The sequence below is a fragment of the Portunus trituberculatus genome, chromosome 10 (genome assembly GCF_017591435.1).
Source record: "Portunus trituberculatus isolate SZX2019 chromosome 10, ASM1759143v1, whole genome shotgun sequence".
Taxonomy (NCBI): Eukaryota; Metazoa; Arthropoda; class Malacostraca; order Decapoda; family Portunidae; genus Portunus; species Portunus trituberculatus.
In genome coordinates, this window is record NC_059264.1 from 3,976,583 (window position 1) to 4,001,582 (window position 25,000).

The window sequence follows — 25,000 nt, forward strand, 5'->3', positions numbered from 1 at the left end:
ATATATATATATATATATATATATATATATATATATATATATATATATATATATATATATATATATATATATATATATATATATATATATATATATATATATATATATATATATATATATATATATATATATATATATATATATATATATATATATATATATATATATATATAGATATATAGATATATATATATATATATAATAAATAAATAAATAAATAAAAATAAAATAAATATGCACTGGTCTAGATGACATCAGAAAATGTCTAATTGCACCTTCAGACTGAAATCCTTTCAAGACAAATAAAAAGGAATGACAAGTAAACTGCACATCACACCCTCCACCACCAGCTCGCTGCCCTCCAACATTTACCACTGGCTCACTACCCATTGTCCATACCACATGTGCCACCCACACTCTAAGAGACTGGGTGGAGGAAGCACAGCAGGTGGCAATTTCTTGTGTTGCATATCACATAGCACCTACCTGCAAAGCAAAGTTATTACATAAGTGTGAACGTTATCCTTTGAGCTTGTTTGGCTTTTGGTGTAGTACCTGCTATGTGGCTTGGCAGCGATACGTGCTGCTGGTATGCTGCACCAATGGCCAGTCATCAGTTTGCAAGCACACCACATGACATGCAATCTGCTAAGCCATCTTGAAGGCACCACTTCCTGGATTCTTTCAGTCTAGTTACTTACAATTTATTAGGTCACACTACAAACACCGTCCATTCCTTCCTGTCTATGCACCCTATTGCTCCCCCAGTTCCCTCTGCACCATTTTATCTTATTACTGTCTCTGGCATACATCACATTACCTGCCCTTTCACATCACACCTAGCACACTTCTCTCCATTCACATTTATACACACTTGAAAAGCCCACCACTCAGATTGCTTTTATGTATAGAGGGCCGTTTCTCAGTACCACACAAAGTACATACTTGAATTATATCTTCCATTCACTTAGTTCACTACTGTCACCATCATGCTCCATTCTAAATCTTCCCCATTCAGCAATCCTATTCTAGTAACTAGCTATTCCAGTGATATGACCAACCAGTTTCCAGACCAGCCTGTTTCCAAGCTACTCTTTACTAATACCCCGACACTTCCTCATCTACTCTCCAACATTCATAACACACAAGAACCAGACACTTCATCTACTCTCCAACATCCATAACACACAAGAACCCAAAGACAAGGACACCAACACAAAGGACAATAGCAAAAAAGTTACAAGTAACAATGAATATATTCTTTGCACCACAGAAATTCATGCCAATTCCAAAATTTTCAGGTATCAATTCAACAGTGGAAAGACACGATGGCCAGAGAAATACATAAACGCTGACCATTGGATGCATTATTGCACATCTTACACCATCAAAGGAAACCATATACATATCAAAGTACATATGTCATTTAAGTAAAGTATAAATATTTCCTACACTGAAATGTACAATACAAAAATAACTAATCCCAATATCACAAGTTCACAACAAAACCTTAAAAAACAATAAAATCATTAAACTATACACAAAACCATAAAACAAACCAAACATTAACAAAAACAACCAAAAACACTACTTTAACCTAGCAAACAACACACACACCCCCTACTACACCAGTACGTCTCATTCAATTTATAACTAGTGCAGTCAGCGCTCGGAACACACTTAAAGGGACACAATTTGGTCTCGCACTTCACCGAGGTTATGTACGGATTGGAGTCTTCATAAGGACTAGTCGAATCATAAGGGTTGTTGTACTGACTGATCTCATCATAAGACTGGCTTGGTCCATACAGGTTGTACTGACTGGTTTCTTGATAAGACTGGCTTGGTCCATACGGGTTGTACTGACTGGTTTCTTGATAAGACTGGCTTGGTCCATAAGAGTTGTACTGACTGGTTGTCACATAAGACTGGCTTGGTCCATACGGGTTGTACTGACTGGTTTCTTGATAAGACTGGCTTGGTCCATACGGGTTGTACTGACTGGTTTCTTGATAAGACTGGCTTGGTCCATACGAGTTGTACTGACTGGTTGTCACATAAGACTGGCTTGGTCCATACGGATTGTACTGACTGGTTACTTCATAAGACTGGCTTGGTCCATACGGATTGTACTGACTGGTTACTTCATAAGACTGGCTTGGTCCATACGGATTGTACTGACTGGTTACTTCATAAGACTGGCTTGGTCCATACAGGTTGTACTGACTGGTTACTTCATAAGACTGGCTTGGTCCATACAGGTTGTACTGACTGGTTACTTCATAAGACTGGCTTGGTCCATACGAGTTGTACTGACTGGATCCATACGGGTTGTACACATCGGAGACAAAGTAAGTGGTGCCATAAAGGTTACTTGTCGATTCTTTATATGAATCAAATCCGTAAGGTTTATCATCGTAAGAATAGACAGTTGTAGATACAGAATAAGTAATAACAGATGATGGCTTGTAGGTGAACCGTGTGTGAGAAGCATCATATGGATTAGGAATGTAAGGATTGGGGCCATAAGGTATAGCAGTAGTAGGCAAATACGGATTGGTGTAAGATGTAGTAGTCGCGTAAGTAGCACCATACGGGTTGGGTACATAGGGATTGAAGTCATAAGGTGCAGTAGTATTGTGAGAAACATAGGGGTCAGAACCATATGGATTAATGTAAGGATTAAAGCCGTAAGATGAAGTGGTTTTGAGAGTAGTGCTATAGGGATTAGGTACATATGGATTGAGGTTATAGGAGGATCCAGTAGTGTATACATTAGAAGGCCGAGTGAAAGTATTCGTAAATCCATAGTCATTAGAATATGAGTTGACGTATCCAGTGGTGTGTTCACTAGAATATAAGTCAGTATATGGAGAACCTGTGTACCTGGTGGTATATGGGTTATAGACCTGTGAGGTTTGTGGAGGGTAAGGGGGATTATAGATCTGAGAGGTATGTGGAGGGTAAGGGGTAATATGAACAGTAACGGTCGATGTGATAGTAGGAAGAGGGTATGGCGTTATTGGTATAGTAACTGTGGTGGTTGTGGTGACCGTGGTGGTGACAGGGAGGATAGTGGTAGTGGTGCTGATAGATGTACGAGTGGTGGTGGTAACTAATCTCGTGGTAGCGGTGGTGGTTCGCGTGGTGGTGGTGGCAGTGGTGACAGTAGTGGTGGCAGTGACAGTGACAGTGGTGCAGGGTGGTGCTGTGGTGACAGTGTCACAGCCATTACTTTCATCATTGGATTCTGGGGAATAGGAAGGAAGCAAATTAGAAGGGCAAGAGTTGGCATGACATCAGTGGTAGGACAAGGCAGATTCACGAGTATAATTAGATGTTATCATTGGATGCTGGGGAGTAAGAACTGAATTAGAAGGGCAAGTTACAAGAACTAAATTAGAAGGGCATGAGATGGTGCAATGTGTATGGTAGGACAAGGGAGATTCAGGGGGTTGAATCAGTAGGACGTTAGCAGGTAGGGGGTAAAGTTCATGGGATAGGGTAGATTCTGGACAGTAAAGGTGGATTCCAGGCAGTAAAGGTTGATTATAAGAAGGTAGGGCAAAGGGAATCCATATAGTAGTTAGTCAAGTTTATGAGATGGGGAAGATTCTGAACAGTAGCAAGATTAGAAGCAGGTAGGACAGTGTTTGAGGGAAAGGGGAAACCATAGTTACGTTGAGGGAAAGGGGAAACCATACAGAGTTACGTAATGGTTATAATAGATTAACTTAATACCCCATCTCAAATTCAGTTATTAAAATTTTCTGAGATGCTGAAACACTTCAAGGGTAGTTTCAGCATTACATTTCACAACCTTGTCTACTTCCTTCTTGAATGCACCTTGCTTCACCTCGCCCACCTGAACTTACCAGCCCTTCTCCGCCCAAGGATCAAAGTCACATTGAGGTTGGTGGAGAGAATGTCAAGCCAGTCTTGCATCTCCTGGTGAGGGGCACCACCGGTGTGCATGTGGCAGACGTCCACGATACAGTTCTCTGCAGTGAAAGGGAAATTAATAATGTACGGTGGTGTTCTTTTGAGGAAAACTTTATGGCAAGAGTTCAGCGAACTCCATTTGAGTGCGAGATATTAAAGCCACTTTAACCAAATGGGACAACGGGGCAAAACTTGAAGAGTTCAGCTAACTCCATTCCAGTGTGAGATATTAAAGCCACTTTAACCAAATGGGGCAACAGGGCAAAAAAAAAAAAAGATTGAATTGCCCTGTTATAATCCTGTTCTTTTTATACTAAATACCTAATTAAGAACCCATAAAATGTTCTTTTTATACTAAAGAACTAATAAAGAACTCATAAAACAAAGTGTAGTTTTAAGAAATGAGGGAAATTTCACGGTTGATTGTGCCAACCTTGTGCCAACTTACCTATGTACTGGTCAACATTGTAAATCATGCCCTCCAGCATAAAGGTGTTGGATTTGTAGTGCTCCAGCAGGGCAGTGCATGTTCTCCTGTACACAGAGAACCACGTCTCCATAGCAGTGCATGGGTCACCCTGAAATATTATACTTAAGTTATTGGAACAAGAAAGTAGTAAGCATGGACATTTACAACCTAGTATTTTGCAGATGCCAGACTTTATTCCTGCGTTTCGTGAATTAATTGATGAACGCAATTCATATCTGATGCACATGACTAGTAGAGCCAACATACTATTCACAGCAGAGTATGGAAATATTCCCAAAAGTTACCTAGTCTTATTACACAACCAATGTTGTCAAACACTCACCGCGTTGATCCGTCTGCCGAGGTCCTTGCAGGAAGTGGTCGACACAGCTGACTGGAGGAAATGAGGGTTACATTAGCACAGGCAAGACAGACTGATGATCAAATAGAAGTAGCTAAACAAATATATAGGATACAGGTGTTGCACAACAGTCCTGGAGGCAATAGACAGAAGAGGTAGTTATAGGAGTCAATAAGGGGAATATGGCAACAGGAGTCAGGAAATGAGATGGCAACACGGCACAAAGGGAACATCAAGTGAGGTAGGGTTTGGAAGTGAAGGACAGTAGCTACAGTACCCTCCAAGATACAGGGAAGGCAATGGGCCAGGGGTTGGTGTCATAGTTGGTGCCACTGCGAGACTGGAATTCGTTGATCAGACTACCATCATAGTTGCCACACAGACCGCCCAGCTGGTTCAGGAGGGAAGCAGAGGCCCACACGTCCAGGCGGTGAGGGCACACCAGCACCTGAGGGAAGGAAGCAACACAAGAGGGGAACATCCAGGGAGAAAAATGGAGCCAATGTGAAGAAATGTAGATATAGTAGGGATATACAATACAGCCAAGAACAGTAATTTCACTTCATATGATAGTTTAACTGCGTCCGAGGTAGCCAAAGAGATGCCTTCAGCTCACAGCTCACACCAGTCGACAGCCAGTGCTCGCACCGTCCACACTTTCCTTCCCTTCTCTGTCGAGTGCTTTTCCTGTTGCCAGCTGTGGTAGTGGTAGTTTTTCCCACTTCCCATGTGAGTGCTTTCTACATTTCTAAGTTCTTTTGTTTACTAGTGGTTTTGTTACTCAACAGACCCAAGGATTTATGGTGGTGCTTACTACGAGTTGGCTCGTGCACTCTGTTCCGTCTTTTTTTCGCTTGGTAAGTCCATCATGTTACTCGTGCACTCTGTTCCGTCTTTTTTCGCTTGATAAGTCCATCATGTTACAGTGAGGAACAAGGACCATACAGTTTGTTTATGGGACAGATCCAAGGACTGTAGCCATTGTTTGCCTCTTTATAACCAGGTTGTTGCTTCATTACTTCCCAGGTTCATGTCCAGCCATGGCGGACCAAGGCAACGTACAAGACACGCCAAGGTGTGCCTCCTCCGCTTCTGTCCCAGTTCTGTCCCATGGGACAGCTTACGACCCAACAAGCGTGATGAGGATGGTGGTTCTAAGCTTTTTTTTTTTTTTTTTTTTTACGTTTGAAGCCTATAGCACCTGTAGGCACACTTGAAGAGTGTATGGGAAGCGCTTTTCTGCTTCCGCCTATTAGTGGCGCAGGCAATTTTATTTATAGTGGTACCCATATTAGGACCCATATCACCCCTGAAGCTCATCTTGGGTGTAACCACCTAGAACCTGGGTATCATGGAACCTGGGTATCATGGTGACATGTAGGCAACTTTAATCCACTCGACAAATGGCAAAGTGTTTAAGGCTGTACGTGATGGGATTCGAACCTACGCGTACACGTCTGCCCGATCCCACACTCACCACCTTATCCACTATGCTGCTAAGAGTCATATTGGAGCTGATGGTTCGTCTGGCAAACGTCCATGCCCTTCCCCTCAACCAGGTTGTAGTCAACAATCTTGATGAATTGGAGGATGTCGTTAACACTCAATCTGCCATTCACCCCGATGCTGCTGTTGAAGGTGAAGACAGTCTCTCAAAGCTGAGTGAACTCTGATAATTTTGTTTGGGTGAGGAGGCCAAAGGTGCCCCAATATCTGATCGCCTTGCCACAGTTGTGAATGCTAGTGTGAGGCGCCGGCACATGGCTGAGATTGTTAAAGCAACTGCAAGTAGGTTTAAAGTGCCCAGTAATGTTTCCAACACAACAGTTCCTGACACCAATCCAGCCAATGTAAAGGCCATGGGTGTCGGTGGGAAACTTGTGGATGCTTGATTGATCCATACTAATGGCTTGTTGACAAAAGCTATTGTCCCCGTTGTTCAGTGCTTGAGTGACATTGGTGAAAAGAAATGCGAGTGTGTTCACACTTAGACGGCTTAAATGGTAGCCTTCAGCTATTAACCTCTGCCATTAATTACATTAACCACCTACGGAAGGTGGTGGCACGTGTTCATGTTAATGACACCTCTAGCGAGTTTTGCAAGTGGGATTGTAAAGTTGGGACAGACTTCTCCCCTTTGAAGTGAAGAAGAAATGTGACGAAATTCACAAAACTAAGAAGTTGGGACAACCTGCTTTCCGTCCTTGCAGGAATAACAGGGCCAAGGTATTGATCCTTCCATTTTTTTCACCTCACTACCAGGTCTGCATCCTCCAGCAAGGCTTCCCAGACTCTGTTTCCACGATGCTGGCCACTGTGGGTTGGTCCAATGAATCAGTTTTTGCCAAGTACTACAGGAAACCCTTATGCAGTTGGTACCACTTTGCTCACGAGGTGCTGGCATAACCTGTCAAGCTATGTTCATACGTTTTGTTTTCTCAGTGGAATGGTTTTCTCCTTGGCGATGGTTATCTTGTATAAATACATTTTCTTGTTAACTTGCTTTTGGCTTTTTCTGGTCTTACTTTCTATTGATGACACGACTTTGGCAGACCTTTTTTTTGGGGGGGGAGCTGGTTAGGTTTGAGGAATCACTAAAGCTCTCACTGGCTACCTCGGACACAGTTAAACTATCGTGAAGTGAAATTGTAAGATTAAGCGAGGACTTACCGGTACGAAGGTTGATCGTAATTTCACGAACGTTTAACTGCGTCACCGAGGTAGTAAATGCCCTCCCTTCCCTTCCCTTTGCTTGTTATCCCTCTTCAAGTAGCCCTTACATTCAGTAGATTTCCATCCAGTGGGTATCTGCTTCCTCAAACCTCTAAAGGACTGGCACGAGCTGGAGGCATTTCATTTACTACCTCAGTGACGCAATAAAATACTCGTGAAATTACGATCAACCTTCGTACCGGTAAGTACTCGCTTAATCTTACAATTATTTAATTCCTAACTCTTAATGTATAGAAATGTTTAAAAGACAATAACAAGCACCAAAATATTCCCAAGATGATAATGGACACCCAAAGTAACTAAGACCAAATTCAAAGCAGACCCCAGGAACACACCGTTATGCCCGAGGAACCAGCGAGGAAGGTGCCACAGCTGCCTCGCCACGCCAGCACTGGAATATAATCTGGAAGGAAGTCATTTACTCCTGCTGGATAGTTCTCTAGGACCATCACTCCACTCTCTGGCACCTTAAAGTCCACACCATTCACATTCACCTGCAAAATAAAAGCACCTGGTGAAACCCCTTGGCTTTACCCTGACCTATACTTTTCAACATGTTTTAGCGAGCATAAAGTTTTCAAAGGGAGTCTTAGGTTTTAAGTACTAGATCATTTTGTTCAATGAATCTGGACAGGTTCTGGAAATTCAAAGCTTTGAAAGCTATCACTTTCAATGAAACCTGAGATCAGGTTGCTAAGTTCCTCCAGTTGTTTTTCCTTTTTAACTTCTTACTGATATTTTCAATATGAGCATTAGAGGGAATCAATTCGTATAAAGAGTTCTAAATGTGTCTCTGTACTTCCCCCACCAACACATCCATCTATGGCAACACCTTGGCTTCACTCACTTTATAGATGTCATTGTGGTGGATTGTGATGACCATCTGTGGGCCATTCTTGAAGGTGGTGGATGAGAAGCACGGGTACTGGTTCTCCTTGCAGGGCACAGGAGTGGTGAACACACCCACAGGAGGATTGAAGGAGGAGCCAACCTGGGTGACTGTGTAGTTACAGCTGTCGTAGAAGTGGTACAGCTCGTTGTCAAAGGTGAAGATATGCATGTCCCCGTACAGGAGACAATGGGCACCTGTCAACAGAGATGAAAGAACTAGCACTTAATAGCAAGGGAATGGTACTTGCTGTGAGGCAACCTTTGAATTATTGATAAGGGAAATACACTTGGGAGAGGCAGCCTTGTGACGTAAATAGGAGTACTTTCCCTTCCCTTTTGGGATCAAGTCTCAACTCAATGCCCACAGTTGCAATTAACCACTAAAAATGCCCATGATTATTCATGTATTGTGTTACACTTTGAACAAAAACATCAAGACCAATTCATGCAAGCATGCCAACACTCACAGCAGTCACTGATGGGTCCAATGGGGACCCATCCCTGAACCGTGCACATCATCGGGATGCAGAGGTCCCTCAGGTGCTCCCCAAGGTCATACCCACGGCCTGCAAACCTGCAAACTGTACACCAACACCTGTTACACAAATGTGCTGACAATATACCTAACAAAGTTTAAATGATATAATACAGACCACAATTACTGACCAACACTTGACATCATAAATGCTTGAAACTGGAGATATTTAATATCCACATCAAAAAATAACATCAAATGCACCAGCATTAAAAAGTACCAAAACACTGCAACATTTACTACAAATGTATAAAGCAACAGTATACTTTAAACAAAGTAAAACTACACAGACCACCACCAGGGTTTGATATCTGCCCAGTTGACTCTGCCAGAAGTATTCCTTGGCGGCAAGTCATCTTCACATTCACTTCTGGGAAAAACCTTGTGCCCTCAATGCAACACTTCCTAGAACCAGAACCTGCCAAGGAATTAAGAGTCTGTAGTGTAGCAAATGTTAGACAAGACTAACCCTGCAAATTGGCTTTGAACCTGAATACAAGGCCACACAGCAACAGATCAGCAATGTTCACCTCTGCAACACTCACCACCACAAGGCCCTGCGTGTGCTGTGCTGATGCAGGGGTTGCGACACGCTGCCTCATCCAGGTGGCATTGACTGAGGTACGTGATGCTGTCACTGCCACACACAGCATCAGATGGCCCTGGGGCTGGGCATGGGTCCCCACACTCCCAGCCTAGTAATTGGTTTTTTTATTTATTTATTTATTTATTGATGCCAATTGACAAATTGTTGACTTAAGTGAGGTTTCATCAGCATCAATAGATCAGTTAATAGATAACCTTTTATCAAGGGTTGAACAGGACCACAAGAAGCCAGAACAAACTAATCAATTAGCAAGAGTTGGTTGTGTAATCTTTTATCAAGGGTTGAACAGGACCACAAGAAGCCAGAACAAACTAATCAATTAGCAAGAGTTGGTTGTGTAATATGGCTCAAATGCCTAAAACAATCACAAAAGGGCATCACTTAGTATATACTAACAAAACACTACAAGAGCTCCCATCGCAGAGCAAGGCATACTCACTGCAGGGTCCCTTTCCTCGGAGGCGAATACAGTCACTGATACACACACTGGCATTGTTGAGGGTGCACATGTTCATGTAGGTGATGCCATTAGTGCCACACACCGGGTCAAAGAAGTACGGGCAGACCATTGGGCATAAGTGACCGTCTGCTGGGTGAAGACCAAGTTCAACAAAGACAAGTAAGCATTGGGCTGGTCAAGCACCCAAGCAACAACAGTAAATAGGATTAACAGCAATTAGCCACTTCAACTTCCAGGAAAGACATACATCCTTATAACTTAATACGTACTCTGGAAGTTCCAGTTTAACCATGCAATAGCCTTGCTGACTTTGAGCATAGACATGCTCGTTTCAAGTTGTTACTGCAAGCCTTACACAAGCTTTAAGTTTGCAACTCACCACATCGAGATTCATCTTCCATCACCAGACAGTGATTGTGACACGCTGCCTCCTCCAGGTGGCACTGGCTGGGGTACTTGGTGCCATCACTACCACACACTGATGCACCACCTATAATTCCAGGACAAGGATCCCCACACTCACGAGCTGCAGAAGATTTAAAATTAGTATTAAACCAATAGGTAGGAGTCAATAATCCTTACCTTATGTACAGCCCATCATAAAACACTACGCACTTACTACTGTAGTACTCTTATACATAAACAATAATACATTTAATAGCACTAGTACATTTAGGATAATTCATTCAATCTTTGCAGAAAAGTCTAGCAAGATATACTCACAGCACGGCCCCACAGCCCGCAAGGAGAGGCACGGGTCATTGTTGCAGCGGGCAGCCGCAGTGAGGGCACACATGTTGCTGTAGGTCTTGCCATCAGTGCCGCACACTGGGTCAATGTGTAGTGGACACAAGATAGCACACCCCTGCGAGCCTGTCACAGCAGGAAATCTTTAATATTAGCATGCAAAATTAATTTTAAATTTATTATGCATTCAACATCTCTTAACACAATATAAAAAGCCAATTACAAGTAGTATAGTACTTAGTTAACCAAAGAACAAATATGGACACTATACCCAATGAAGAAAGTATTCTGAAGGGGCTAGCAGCATCCACTGGGAATGAACAGGTTATGTACAGCAAGCCTTACATACCACAGGGACCATTGTGCTGCTGTGTTAGACAGGGTTTCTGACATGCAGCCTCTTCCAGGTGACACTTGCTGAGGTAGGTGGTGCCATCACTGCCACACACAGCCAACTGTTGGTCAAGGAGCAGTGGGCATGGCTCCCCACAAGTATGTTCTGGCACCAAAGAGAAATATCAGCCAGATTAGCAACAAAGGAAGTATAATTTCTTAGTGAATTAAGCAAGGAGGTGGTCTATCCACGACTTCATTATAATCCATCCTTAGTTACTACTATTCATTAAGAAAAAGTTCAGACTCCCACAACCATTCATTACAACAATAAAACATGAAAATAAGTTATGCTTCCACAGATAAAGACGAAATACATCACACACCACAGGGTCCCTCATGCCTCAGGGTGATGCAGGGGTCATCACACACTGTAGCCGAGTTGAGGCTGCACAGGTTGCTGTACGTCTTACTGTTGCTGCCACACACTGGTTTGTAATCTGCAGTGCATATCCTTGGACAATCTTCATTTCCTAAAGCAATGGAAGGTGTCTGAGCTGTGTGGAGTGCAGCAACGATTCATCAAATATATTACATTTGAAATACCATGTAAATATTCTAAGTGCCCATCAAGGTTCTGAATACATCACAAAATAAAGGCATGCAAGGCGACTTACTGCAAGGCCCCTTGTGTCGTGCAGCCAGGCAGGAGTTGTGGCATGCAGCCTCCTCCAACATACATTGGTTAGGGTAGGTGTTGCCATCAGTACCACACACTCCCTCATTAGAGAATGGGCACGGGTTACCACAGGTATGGGCTGGAGAGGGAAGAAAGTAAAGAATTTTCCCACCTAGCAGAATATTTTACTTAAGTAAATTAGGTTCTTGGTAATAAGTAATTTAAATTCAAGAGTTTAGAGTTGGTGTGGCCGAAAATGTAGAAAAAGTTTATCCACTCACCACAGGGTCCCTGGGCTCTGAGGGTGATGCAGCGACTCTCACAGCGATGGGCATTGTTCAGCTTACACAGGTTGTCGTAGGTCTTGCTGTTGCTGCCACACACTGGGTCATAAACCTCTGGGCAAATAGTCTGGCACCCTGGTTCTCCTCCACCTCCATCACCAGCTGCACAGAAAAGGCATTGGATAGGAAGACTAACACTTGATACTTACACAGCCTACTATACAAAGCCTGCCATATACATACCACTTCTCCAGTCCTTTTTGTCTAGGATCACTTCTTCCCTCATGTTGTGAAAGTCATACATAGGAAACATAACTAGCACTAAGGGCCAAATTAAGCTAGTAAAAACAAGGGCGTCGTTAGGCCTACTTTCAAGGGTGCTGAAGCCCTTAAATTATTCAATGTAAAAATAAATTTCAGTCAGATTATTCAGCATTTCTTCTGCAATACTAATACATTGCAAGTTGTGCACGAAAAGATCTTCCAAGTGCAAAATTCCCGCTCGCGTGCAAATACGCGAACATCCTGTGAACCTTCAGGGATCAAGGCACCCCTGTTCTTAAACCCTGGTGACGCCCTTGATAAATACCTACGAAGGAGTAGGAAACAATTACCACAACCAAATTCTCCTAATGAACACGTACATATAGAAACATGAACGGATGCACCTCATGGAATACAATGCTGCACAACAGGTGCTCAAGCATGTCCTAACCTAACCTAACTTAAGAAAACATACATCGCTGATCTGCGATATAGCTGAAGATGCACAGTTCAACCTCAAACTTTGTTATTAATTCACTGGAGCTGTCCCAAAAGTCTCAATCTGGACACCAGGAAGGATGCATACCACAAGCATTACTATCAACAGTACACTGTCTGGTAGCCTCTCCAATCACCCTATCATGGAGTCAGATGTCTCATACTCTGGACACCAGAAAGGATGAATACCACAAACATTACTATCAACAGTACACTGTCTGGTAGCCTCTCCAATCGCCCTATCATGGAGTCAGATCTAGCCAAGCCAATCCCCTTTTTTTTTTTCTTTAAAGTCAAACTGGTTAAATTATCTGCCACTTTTATTTAAGTTGCCTAGTTATCACTATTAGCAATATCTGAAAATACTCACTATCCATTTATCATCACCCACCACCACCCATTCACTACCCTTCATCACCACTAACCTCCCATTACTTTACTCATCACTATTCATTCCGAACACCAATTCCAATCAAAGCATCAACCACAAACGCACACCACTCACCACACTCCCCCTCATGTACAAACTCAACGCATGGGTCCTTGCAGCGTGCCATGGCCAGGTGACACGTGTTACCATAGGTGCGGCCATCACTGCCACACACCGGCTGGTAGATCTCAATGCACACCTCGGGGCACGAGCTCACTGAGAAGGAGAGAGTTACTGTAGTCTGAAATTTAAACGTTATACGAGGGCAGTAGTGTAGTGCTACTTGCTATCACTTTCTTTAAAGTGTAATTCACCAGAATCAAATGTCAGCATAATGACATACTATAACCTGCAACATAATATCGACAAGGTCTTAAAATGAACGTAAGGGAAATTTTGGAGATCAGTTATTACGAAATGGATGATAAAGAACCTCTTTTCTTTTACTTCCCTTCCCTGCGTAAAAAAGTTTCCCCTTAACAAGCACACACACACACACACACACACACACACACCCGGTAGCTCAGTGGTTAGAGCGCTGGCTTCACAAGCCAGAGGACCGGGGTTCGATTCCCCGGCCGGATGGAGATATTTGGGTGTTTCCTTTCACGTGTAGCCCCTGTTCACCTAGCAGTGAGTAGGTACGGGATGTAAATCGAGGAGTTGTGATCTTGTCCCGGTGTGTGGTGTGTGCCTGGTCTCAGACCTATCCGAAGATCGGAAATAATGAGCTCTGAGCTCGTTCCGTAGGGTAACGTCTGGCTGTCTCGTCAGAGACTGCAGCAGATCAAACAGTGAAACACACACACACACACACACGGTAGCTCAGTGATTAGAGCGCTTGCTTCACAAGCCAGAAGACCGGGGTTCGATTCCCCGGCCGGGTGGAGATATTTGGGTGTGTCTCCTTTCACGTGTAGCCCCTGTTCCGTAGGGTAACGTCTGGCTGTCATGTCAGACTGCAGCAGAACAAACAGTGAAACACACACAGGTAAATACACACGTTTGTCCATGCCAGCCACTCACCACACGGGCCCACAGCCACTTGCTGGATGCAAGAATTCTCACAGGCGATGGCTTCGTGAAGGCGGCACGGGTTGGCGTAAGTCTTGCCATTATTGCCACACACAGGCTGGTGGTAGTCTGGACAGGGCCAGGGACACGATGGCACGGTAGTCACGATATCTGCAGGCACAGGGAAGGAGAGATCGAAGTGCATTAATTTTACACCTCTATATTTGAAAGACTAACCGTTAAAGGGACTAAAGGGACAAAAAAAAAATATATATATTATTGATCTTTTTCGTTAATCGGGCTGCACTAATCCTTACCACTAATACCTAGACAGTCTTAGTGGTGTTTATCATGGTTGTCATGACGGTTAGACACTACGAAAAATTAAAAATACGAAAATCCACTCCACACATGTATTGCACTGTTATGAATCAAACCCGACTATAAAACTAATGAAATACTCGTACCTATGCTCTTCTGTTCGGCGTCCACTCCTGTAGTGAGCACCACCACCACCACCACCACCAGCCCAGCCAGCCTTGTTGCTTCTCTCATCTGCGTGCGAAGGGAAAGGTATTCTAGCAACACTTGAATACTCTTCACAGTACCCAGGCCTTTATACATTCAATATGCGTAATGTCGAGAACGAAATTGAGAACGAAGAAAAGGGATTAAAGAAAACTCAATCACCATATGTAAATTTCACTCCTACTCATCATAATAAAACATACAGGCCCTAATGGACCACAACTGCTATCCTAACTGACGTTTCCACCGCCTCATTCTTCCTAACCACTAAGGTACATAGTAGCAGCTCACTTCCGTAACAAATTCTCATACGTCATTATTAAGTCTCATACGGACTCTCATAGCTAGTCGTCTAAACAAGAATTCCGGTCCATCACCACATTCCCATACAGCTGCTCACTTCACTAATGGCTTCCAGTACACCTATCTCTTATGTCACGGTAAATTACAAAATAAATTACAATATCAAACATAAGTATAAGTTTCCTTATCACCAACGACCTTTGTACTGTCTATACACTAGCTCTTATCACTAATGGCTTCCAGTAGACTCGTGTCACGTTAAATTATACAAACTAAAAAAATACGTTATTCTATATAGCCAAAGAATTATGTACTGTCCATTACCTCATGCCACATTGACTTCAAATAGATTATGCAGTCCATGTTACTCAATTACTATTATCAATATTGCACAGCATGTATACACAGTCCATACACTAACTACCATTATCGCCTTGTTACCGTCAAATTCCCTATTACCACCATTGCCATTATCATTTTGCTATTAGTTATATTAAGAACACGCTTATTTCCTCAGTAACATTATGGCCTCACGCTGCACAAACCGAAACCCAACCAACACCACCCCCACACTCCCAATCAGTCAACATCTCCCCCCCACACTCCCAATCAGTCAACATCTCCCCCACACTCCCAATCAGTCAACATCTCCCCACACTCCCAATCAGTCAACATCTCCCCCCCACACTCCCAATCAGTCAACATCTCCCCCCCCACACTCCCAATCAGTCAACATCTCCCCCACACTCCCAATCAGTCAACATCTCCCCCACACTCCCAATCAGTCAACATCTCCCCCACACTCCCAATCAGTCAACATCTCCCCCACACTCCCAATCAGTCAACATCTCCCCCACACTCCCAATCAGTCAACATCTCCCCCACACTCCCAATCAGTCAACATCTCCCCCACACTCCCAATCAGTCAACATCTCCCCCACACTCCCAATCAGTCAACATCTCCCCCACACTCCCAATCAGTCAACATCTCCCCCACACTCCCAATCAGTCAACATCTCCCCCACACTCCCCAATCAGTCAACATCTCCCCCACACTCCCCAATCAGTCAACATCTCCCCCACACTCCCAATCAGTCAACATCTCCCCCCCACACACACACACACACACACACACACACACACACACACACGCCCGGTAGCTCAGTGGTTAGAGCGCTGGCTTCACAAGCCAGATGACCGGGGTTCGATTCCCCGGCCGGGTGGAGATATATGGGTGTGTCTCCTTTCACGTGTAGCCCCTGTTCACCTAGAAGTGAGTAGGTACGGGATGTAAATCGAGGAGTTGTGACCTTGTTGTCCCGGTGTGGTGTGTGCCTGGTCTCAGACTATCCGAAGATCGGAAATAATGAGCTCTGAGCTCGTTCCGTAGGGTAACGTCTGGCTGTCTCGTCAGAGACTGCAGCAGATCAAACAGTGAAACACACACACACACACAATCACTAAACCAACAACTCATCACAAGCGCAGTCACCAACCACCATCACTAGCTTGACATAACCATTAGACCAGAGATAATCACCACCACCGCCGCAATCATCACCTTTGACCCCAGAAGCAAATTGCTGACATAGGAATAACATCACCACTAGCACAGTCAGCACACGTAACTCAACCACCTTCAATATCACCTCCGTCACTAGTTTCACATCACCGCCACCACTTCAAAGCAACGTGCAAGTCCCTACCTCCGCGTTCTGCTGTTGGTGGGTCTCCTGGACGACTGTCGACTCAGGCCCTCCACTCAGGCAGCAGCTCAACTCTCGAGTGTTTCAAGCGACCTCATAAAGATTCACGAAGCACGTCTCGAATACAACTCACTGGCTGGATAGGACGATTGACTTGCGTGATTTAATGTTGATGTTTTATTTTTCTCCATTCATGTATAAATGCATGCAATACGTAATAATGCTACTTAGCCACCCAGAGTGCTTGTGAGTCACCCCTCACTCCTCCCTGCTCCAACGAAGGATAACAGTTTTGTGATAGGAGTTGAATCCCAGTGTGAATGAAGCGTATGTGAAGGTCTGAATGTGTATCTATTACGTTAAAACATTTGTCATGGCTAGACATATAAAATAAAAACAAATGAATAAATAAATAAATAAATAACTGTACACATACGTATAAACAAAATATTACTTTGAATTAAAATGTTAAAATAAGGTTCAAAATACAAATAATACATATATATATATATATATATATATATATATATATATATATATATATATATATATATATATATATATATATATATATATATATATATATATATATATATATATATATATATATATATATATATATATATATATATATATATATATATATATATATATATATATATATATATATATATATATATATATATATATATATATATATATATATATATATATATATATATATATATATATATATATATATATATATATATATATATATATATATATATATATATATATATATATATATATATATATATATATATATATATATATATATATATATATATATATATATATATATATATATATATATATATATATATATATATATATATATATATATATATATATATATATATATATATATATATATATATATATATATATATATATATATATATATATATATATATATATATATATATATATATATATATATATATATATATATATATATATATATATATATATATATATATATATATATATATATATATATATATATATATATATATATATATATATATATATATATATATATATATATATATATATATATATATATATATATATATATATATATATATATATATATATATATATATATATATATATATATATATATATATATATATATATATATATATATATATATATATATATATATATATATATATATATATATATATATATATATATATATATATATATATATATATATATATATATATATTTAATATATATATAAACAGCTCGCGCCAAGCATAGTTATAGGAGCATCATGGTGGTTGGTGGTGGTGGTGGTGGTGGTATTAAATGAAGCGTGAATGAAGGAAAGCATGTGAGCGCCGTGGTCTGTGCGGCGCCAGGGTACAGCCATGCTCATTACATTAAACTGTTATACTTTTTGGACGGTGACACTTGACCACTCCACCCCTCCCCGTCCCTCTCTGCCCCACACGGCACACCTCGGCAGTGATCGATGGCAGGACGGCAGAGCACAGCGGCGGCAGCGGCAGCACAGCACAGCGGATACACATGTGGGCGTCGTGGGACGCAGATAGCATGGCAGGCGTGGGCGTGACTTTGCTTCAGTTGGCGGGTGTGTGTCCCCTGGCAGCGGTGTCCAGCGAAGGTGCCTACCGGGTGGGGTGGGTGCCGACCACGTGGTGTGCGTTATTCCTGGTGGTACGGGGCGCGCTACTGGTGTGGTACTACCAGGCGAAGCAGGCCCTGGGAAGAGATTTAGAGGCTGGGGCGAGCATCTCCGCCAGAATAGGGGAGTTTGTGTTTGTTGAGGCCAGCCAGTTGTGCTCCTACTGCATCAGTGTGATGCTGCTGCTCGCAACGAGCCGCCTGGCTCGCCTGCTGCTTGAGATGGACGTCCTACGCAAGATGCTGGCCGCCGTCAGCAGCTCTGCGTGCTGGAGTCCCGGCCCCCTCACCCTGGTCTACGCCTGTGCCACTGTCGGGTTCTTCGTGTGGACCGTCATCAGGTACACGTGCTACACCATCAGTAGGTGGGCGACCAACGCTTCGTGGTTGCCGGAGCTGCTCCACCTGCTGGAGTTAGTGCTCGGCTGGCCCTCCCACTCAGGCGTCATGTTCCTCCTGACCAGCGTGCTCGCCCACCTGTGCACCGCCACGCGGGCTGTTCTTCCTCCCCAATGGGAGCAGCTCCTGGCCCAGGTGAGAGAAGGGACCACACACTCTCCAGTTCTGCGTGAGTCCACCTTCGTTCTGCCAGGCAGCCTCCCAACAGCCGCCACGGCCCCAGCCGCTGCCCTGGCCCTGGCATCCTTCCTGAGGCACGCTCGCGCCTTGCTGCAGCAGACGGAGGAGATGGTGGCGCGCCTGATGGAGTATTTAGGTGTGGCATTGCTGGTCATCGTGACAACCAACGTCCTCAGCTTCACCTTCTCCGCTTACTTCAGCTTCCTGAAGTGGAACGCTGGCTTCACGGACTACTACCACTTCAGCCAGATGGCGGCGCTCCTCCTCACGCTGCTGCAGATCAACATGGCAGCAGAGGACCTGCTGCAAGAGGTGAGCGGCGGTCTGGCCCCGCCCACGGTGTGAAGGGAGGGAGGGAGGAGGACCTGGCTGGTACTGATGCTGAAAAATTATGGTGCGGTGTTGATGCTTATCTTGTTGCAGCGGCGGCGGTGTGCGCGATTGTACCGGCGACTGCTGCTGCACCACCAGGTGGAGGCCCTGTCCATGGTGAGTGAGGCGCGGGTATTAGCTGGCGGCCTGTGTTGCATGGGGCACGCACACCTGAGTAGGGAGAGCAGGGAGGCTGAGGCTGAGGCTGAAGCACACCTCTACTACAGCTTCACTAACGATAATTAACTGCACCGTCATTTTGAAAGGCTTCATTCTTTCACCATTACTGATTTCAAAAGCCAGAGATAGTTATTCGTGTTTATATAGGTGTCTTTTCCAGCTGATGAAGAGAAATCCTTATCAATTCATCATTAGAATCATGAAAGCACGCCTAAGCCCCATGACTCCCAACACAGCCTGTTGAAGCGTCGAATTTACAGCTACTAAGGAGATGACGTCAGCAGTACACGGTTGTGTCGCTGCAACTTAAATTTGACTCTTTCATCCAACACGCAGGGGAGGTTGTATATGTGTGACTCTTTTACCTGTAGGCTGGGGAGGTTGCCGCAGCCCTGGACCGACCCCTGCAGATGCGAGTGACGCAGCTGTTCAATCTGGGAGGCACCTGTGTCACTACGGTAAGTCTGGTATTCTTATAGGTTAGGTTAGATTAGGATGATCGCTCTGCTCTCACCACGGCTATTTCCAAAGACTTTATATATGGTTAGCTGGATTCTCAATGGTGTCTTTTTTATGTTAAAAATGTACATGAATCTTATTATTTATTAATTTGTTAATAGAACCATAGAAAAAAACAAGTATAAAAATCCGTGTAACTTCATCTATTAGTGTTTTAATGTTTATAGTGAAGGCTTCAGATATGATTAGTCAGAGTGTTTCTTCTATTAATAATGTGCATGAGTCTTGTTAATCTGTTACTGGAAACATAAACACACTCGAAAAATATGTAACTTTATCAACTACGTAGAGTCTTCTGAATGTTTATAGTGAAGGTAAGTAAAATTTTAATACTACTTAGATAATAAATGAAGTCCACCGCTGCTACCACCACCACCACCACCACCACCACCACCACCAACGTGCTCTCTCCTCCCCCTCCCCCCACAGATGTGCAGTCTGGTGCTGTCCTACCTGGTGATCGCCTTACAGTTCTCCAGCACGCAGGATGTCAACATTTATTAGACTCGTGATGCGTGAGTCGTGATCGCCGCCCGTCACGACTCAGCAAGACTCGTTTAGAGAATGTGGACGATAATTTTTCATGTTTGTATGATGTTTAATGCTACTGCTACTATTGCTGTCATTATTGTGTTTTGTTATTATTGTTATTGATTTGTTTATTAATCATTATCACTTGTATTATCATTATCATTATTATCCTGTATTTGTTGATCTAATTATTATCAATGTTTTTTTTTCATGTAGTTTTCTGATAAAAAAAAATATAACCATGAAAAACCACCCTTGAAGACCCTAATAATCCCAACTAGATTTTTGTAAGCTATCGCTAGAATCACGAACACACCATGAAAACTGTAGACTCCTGCAAACACATTCGAGAACCGTAATAACTTCCACTAGCCCCGCCACACCAAGCCATTAAGACACCTGAACATTTGAGAAGACCGTTGATGGGTGCACTATTTATGACACGCCACCTTCCCTTGTCATGATGCACTGACTGCCCACACTGTTTATCATTACCATTACGTAAAGGCGCAGCAAACACAGGGGCCATTATGAGTGTGATGTTGGAAAGCAAGGTACACAGGGAAATAAATATACAAGTAGTACATAATCTGAACGACTTATTGTTCCTTCTTAAGTATCCTATTTCATATTCCACGTCCACATGCCCACATCGCACCCTATCCCACCCATCACCACCGCAGCCTTTACCACCCACTGTGGGCACACCGATGTGGAAATGTCCCCGCATGCCGCAGGCTGTCACTACCCAGGGGTTACCGGAGCGTGCAACACACGTGGATGCCAGGGGCGGTGCGGGGGGGGACCGAGTAAGCAGTGGGAGCAGTGTATGCTTGGCTTCGCTTCTAGTCTCGAGCACAGAAAGGTTTCGTAAGTATGAAGAAACGCGCGTCACATTGCAATTAAGGAACATTGTCAGAAAATAAGAATACTGTGTTGATAAGCAAAAGATCATTTTCCTATAGAAATCATGACTGCCATCATTGCCTTGTGTCCAGCCGCATGGTGAGGGTCATGGCACTACCGGTGTTTCTCAACCCATGTTCCCATGTTTCCCAAATCCATGTTCAGGCCTCCGGTTTAGACGGCCCCAGTTCGAATCCTTGCCAAACCTAGTTGCCCGGTGGTAGATGTAGCGTTCGCCCGTTAACCCTAGCGGTGCCATATGACCTAAGCTGTTGACGCCTAATAGAATAATTTCCATTTTTTCCCAACCTCCACACCATCCTCCATCACCCATCCACCCACCAACCCATGTCCCGCAACCCGTAGCCACGGACGGCTCCTGATGACACTGACTCTCTACTGCACTCCTTACCTCCATATACTACAACAGCTACCAATTTTTTTAATTCGAAATATTATTTTCCTTTTGTTGAGTACAAAGTAATTAAAGTATTCCTGTTCTCAAACTCACATACTGTATGTGTAATTATCAAAATGTTACTAAAATAACGCAATTCATAAAAAGAATGCATTCCAAGAGGGTAATTAGAAGCAGTGTGATAACATAAGCGTCTGACTTAGCTCCCTACGTGCTGCACGCTGAACGCTGCACGCTCCACGTTGCACACTGCTGCACAGCGTGTCGGGCGTCATGAGTGATGTGATAAAGTATGCTAATGCCTCGTGATTTGATCAGACGAGGGCGAGGGTGATCACTATTAAGCAGCAGTGGCCTCAGGCTTCCAGTAGGTGAGCGAGGCGTGTGCCGGCCTGGACCAATCAGGCGGTGGCAGAGTTGAAGAGGAGCAGTGCGGGGAGACCAGGCGGCAGAGTTTCCCGAGTCTCACCACCAAACACTCAGACAAGGTGAGTTGTGTGTTGGCGTTGGTGATGGTGGTGTTATGTTGTGTTGCGTTGCGTTGCGCCCTTAAGTGGTAGCGTTGTTGGTGGTGTGTTGTTAAGTGTCAGGTAGATGTGGCGTGCATGGTGATAGTTGATGTTTCAGATGTGGTGCGTGATTGCTGTGGTGGCTGTTGTGATGGCGGTGACTGAAGGACAAGTCGTCTCCTATAACGTCAACGACAATGATCAGCCCCCGGTGGTAGTGCAAGTGCCTTCTTCCGGTTCTGTTCCGATCCAGTCTTTCGTAAGTGTCGGTCCCGCCCCCCAGCCTGCCGTGGTCGTGCAGCCACCAACTTCTGTCGGCCTGTCCTTCGTGCCGCCACCCCAACCCTCGCTGTTCTCCGTCACGCAACCCGCCGCCCCGCAGTTCGGCGTACCTCAGGGCGTGCTGCCGCCACTGCCTCAGTGCCCCAGCACCTACTCTCTGGTGAGTGCCTGCCCTTGTCCACTTGTTGAACCGTGTATCTACGCTCAGTGGATAGCGTTTTTTTTTTTTTATGGTGGCTACACAACACGCACGCCTGCGTTGACGTTATTCTATTTCTAGGTGCACGTGGCGTACCAAGGCAGCCTGTACCACTTCTCGTGGTGCTTCCAGCCCGGCCACCGCTTCACCCACCAGCAGGCGGCGGACTACTGCAACGGCCTCAACCACCTCAGCCAGCCCTACCACTTCCAGGTGCTCAGGATTGACGACACCACCGAGGTCTCCTTCATCCACTATTTGCTGAGCTACTGTGAGTCTGCTGCACGCAGTCTTGCAGCGGACTGGTGTGGCTGTGGATCTATATAGTTAATATTATAGCGTATATAATGTTAGTGTTTAGTAGGCACTGCACGTATGTGAGAGTTGCATGTAGCTTGGCTGTGGCATGTAGACTGTTAAATTTCTGCATGTTCTGTTACCCCGCAGATGCCCATGCCGCCGTGTGGACCAGGGACACCAGCACCACCGCACCGTACTCTATTCGCGGCTTCATTAACAGGTAATGCTTTATTTTCTGGCGTGTGGCAGCCATCTCTACATGAGTTAGTCCATGGTCGTGTTTCTCTTGCTAGTAGTAAGGTAGCACTTGATGTAATTTTGACTCGTCCCGCCACAGATCCGGTGTGAACCTGCCTGGCCATGACTGTTTGTCCGTGGAGGCCGCGCTGCTCGCCCTGCACAGTATCTGGGTGCATGAGAACGCCTGCTCAGACGCCAAGCTGGTGGTTTGCGAGGCGCGCTACTAACCACGCTATAGGAACTCTCAAATTTACTTTATAATATCGGGTCGGGATTAATAAAGAAATGTATCTGCTACAAAGTATTTTCTTGTGCAGGTGGTATCCCAAATGTGGTGAAGGTGGTAATATCCACAGTGGTGTACTGAAGCAAGGCTTGCATGAGGCCCAAGCAAGTCCTGCGCCATGCGGTGGATGAACATTGAGGTCTTTCATGTTATATATGGTGTCTCTTCAATAGTGCTATATATGGTAACAATGTCGTCCAAACACGCCCCATTCCTGATCTGCCTTTTCCTTCTCGTGCTCCAAAGCCCGGTTTGCCTGACGCCAGCCGGACCCTCTTTTTGCATAATACATACCTATATTTTCTGTACACGGTAAGGCCTACAGCGCCTGTAGGCATACATGCGTATTTAAGGAAGCGCTGTTCCGTTTAAGCCCATTAGTGGCGCAGGCAATTTTATTTACAGTGGTACCCATATTAGGGCCCATACCACCACCCAAGCTCATCTTGGGTGTTTGTTTTATGGTGGAGTCTGGGTGTGGTGGAATCTGGGGTATCATGGTGACATATAGGTAACTTTAACCCATTCGACAAACGGGAGTGTTTTATGGCTGTACGTGGTGGGATTCGAACCAATGCGTGGACGTATACCCGATCCCACGCTCACCACCTTTTTTTATCACTGCTGCTTGGCTGTAACCATGGGTAGGTAAGCATAGGTTGGAAATGTTAACGGCACGGAAGTCGCTCTTCACTTGCTACATAATTGTTGTTCGCCTGAATAAATATCGCCAATACAACACAGCAGCGCGCTGTCTTCAAGTACGGCATTTGTGATCACTGTACTTTACCCTTGAAACCTGTCTTTGGAAAGCGGTTTTGCCCTGCACATGTGTGTAAAAGGAGGGAGACATTCATACAATACGAGAGACTTTACTGTAGATAACGTCACACAACAGCCTATCCCAAAATGGATCATAAGGACGAGGGCTGCGACTGTTCCACTACTAGTTACATACACATAGTACTGCAGCAGCGGCAAGAACACTCTACTGAAAGCAGCTTGGCGGAATGTCTCCATCAAACAATATTAATTATATACCGGCATTCATAGTTACAGTAGGAAAGTTCGCTTGACGAGAAATCTAGTAACGATGACACTCTCGTGACAGTAACACTTGATGACGAATGAGATAGAAACGCCTGACCTACACAGTACTGTTTCACTGTTTGATCTGCTGCAGTCTCTGACGAGACA

At 43.9% G+C, this 25,000-nt stretch overlaps 3 protein-coding genes across 3 annotated transcripts; 2 read left to right on the plus strand and 1 right to left on the minus strand.

The window, feature by feature from the left end:
- Nucleotides 1-1,240: 1,240 nt before the first annotated feature.
- Nucleotides 1,241-18,367, minus strand: LOC123501846. The gene is made up of 22 exons (XM_045250873.1): nt 18,232-18,367; nt 16,785-16,858; nt 14,715-14,802; nt 14,260-14,418; nt 13,309-13,449; nt 12,039-12,203; nt 11,756-11,896; nt 11,465-11,635; nt 11,095-11,244; nt 10,722-10,871; nt 10,378-10,524; nt 9,978-10,124; nt 9,477-9,626; nt 9,224-9,349; nt 8,864-8,977; nt 8,353-8,591; nt 7,841-7,999; nt 5,050-5,220; nt 4,755-4,805; nt 4,391-4,520; nt 3,876-4,001; nt 1,241-3,250 (listed from the first exon to the last, which is right to left on the minus strand). The coding sequence occupies exons 1-22, from the start codon at nt 18,365-18,367 to the stop codon at nt 1,593-1,595; spliced, it is 4,593 nt and encodes a 1,530-aa protein (XP_045106808.1). The 3' UTR covers nt 1,241-1,592.
- Nucleotides 18,229-21,035, plus strand: LOC123501947. Its single transcript, XM_045251060.1, has 4 exons — nt 18,229-19,373; nt 19,485-19,550; nt 19,985-20,071; nt 20,562-21,035. Exons 1-4 carry the CDS (start codon nt 18,366-18,368, stop codon nt 20,634-20,636), a joined length of 1,236 nt encoding a protein of 411 aa, XP_045106995.1. The 5' UTR covers nt 18,229-18,365; the 3' UTR covers nt 20,637-21,035.
- A 1,297-nt stretch (nt 21,036-22,332) lies between these two features.
- On the plus strand, nt 22,333-23,812 carry LOC123501950. Its single transcript, XM_045251065.1, has 5 exons — nt 22,333-22,475; nt 22,615-22,938; nt 23,059-23,248; nt 23,425-23,497; nt 23,615-23,812. The coding sequence occupies exons 2-5, from the start codon at nt 22,615-22,617 to the stop codon at nt 23,742-23,744; spliced, it is 717 nt and encodes a 238-aa protein (XP_045107000.1). The 5' UTR covers nt 22,333-22,475; the 3' UTR covers nt 23,745-23,812.
- The last annotated feature ends 1,188 nt before the right edge of the window (nt 23,813-25,000 follow it).

Coding starts and splice junctions, on each gene's coding strand:
- LOC123501947 (XM_045251060.1), top strand. CDS start 18,366: ATGTGGGCGTCGTGGGACGCAGATAGCATGGCAGGCGTGGGCGTGACT. Junction 19,374..19,484: donor CAGAGGACCTGCTGCAAGAG/GTGAGCGGCGGT, acceptor ATCTTGTTGCAG/CGGCGGCGGTGTGCGCGATT. Junction 20,072..20,561: donor GAGGCACCTGTGTCACTACG/GTAAGTCTGGTA, acceptor CTCCCCCCACAG/ATGTGCAGTCTGGTGCTGTC.
- LOC123501846 (XM_045250873.1), bottom strand. CDS start 18,367: ATGTGTATCCGCTGTGCTGTGCTGCCGCTGCCGCCGCTGTGCTCTGCC. Junction 11,636..11,755: donor ACGACACAAGGGGCCTTGCA/GTAAGTCGCCTT, acceptor CACTCCACACAG/CTCAGACACCTTCCATTGCT. Junction 5,221..7,840: donor CTGGTTCCTCGGGCATAACG/GTGTGTTCCTGG, acceptor TCCTTCCCTCAG/GTGCTGGTGTGCCCTCACCG.
- LOC123501950 (XM_045251065.1), top strand. CDS start 22,615: ATGTGGTGCGTGATTGCTGTGGTGGCTGTTGTGATGGCGGTGACTGAA. Junction 22,939..23,058: donor GCCCCAGCACCTACTCTCTG/GTGAGTGCCTGC, acceptor TTCTATTTCTAG/GTGCACGTGGCGTACCAAGG. Junction 23,249..23,424: donor CCACTATTTGCTGAGCTACT/GTGAGTCTGCTG, acceptor GTTACCCCGCAG/ATGCCCATGCCGCCGTGTGG.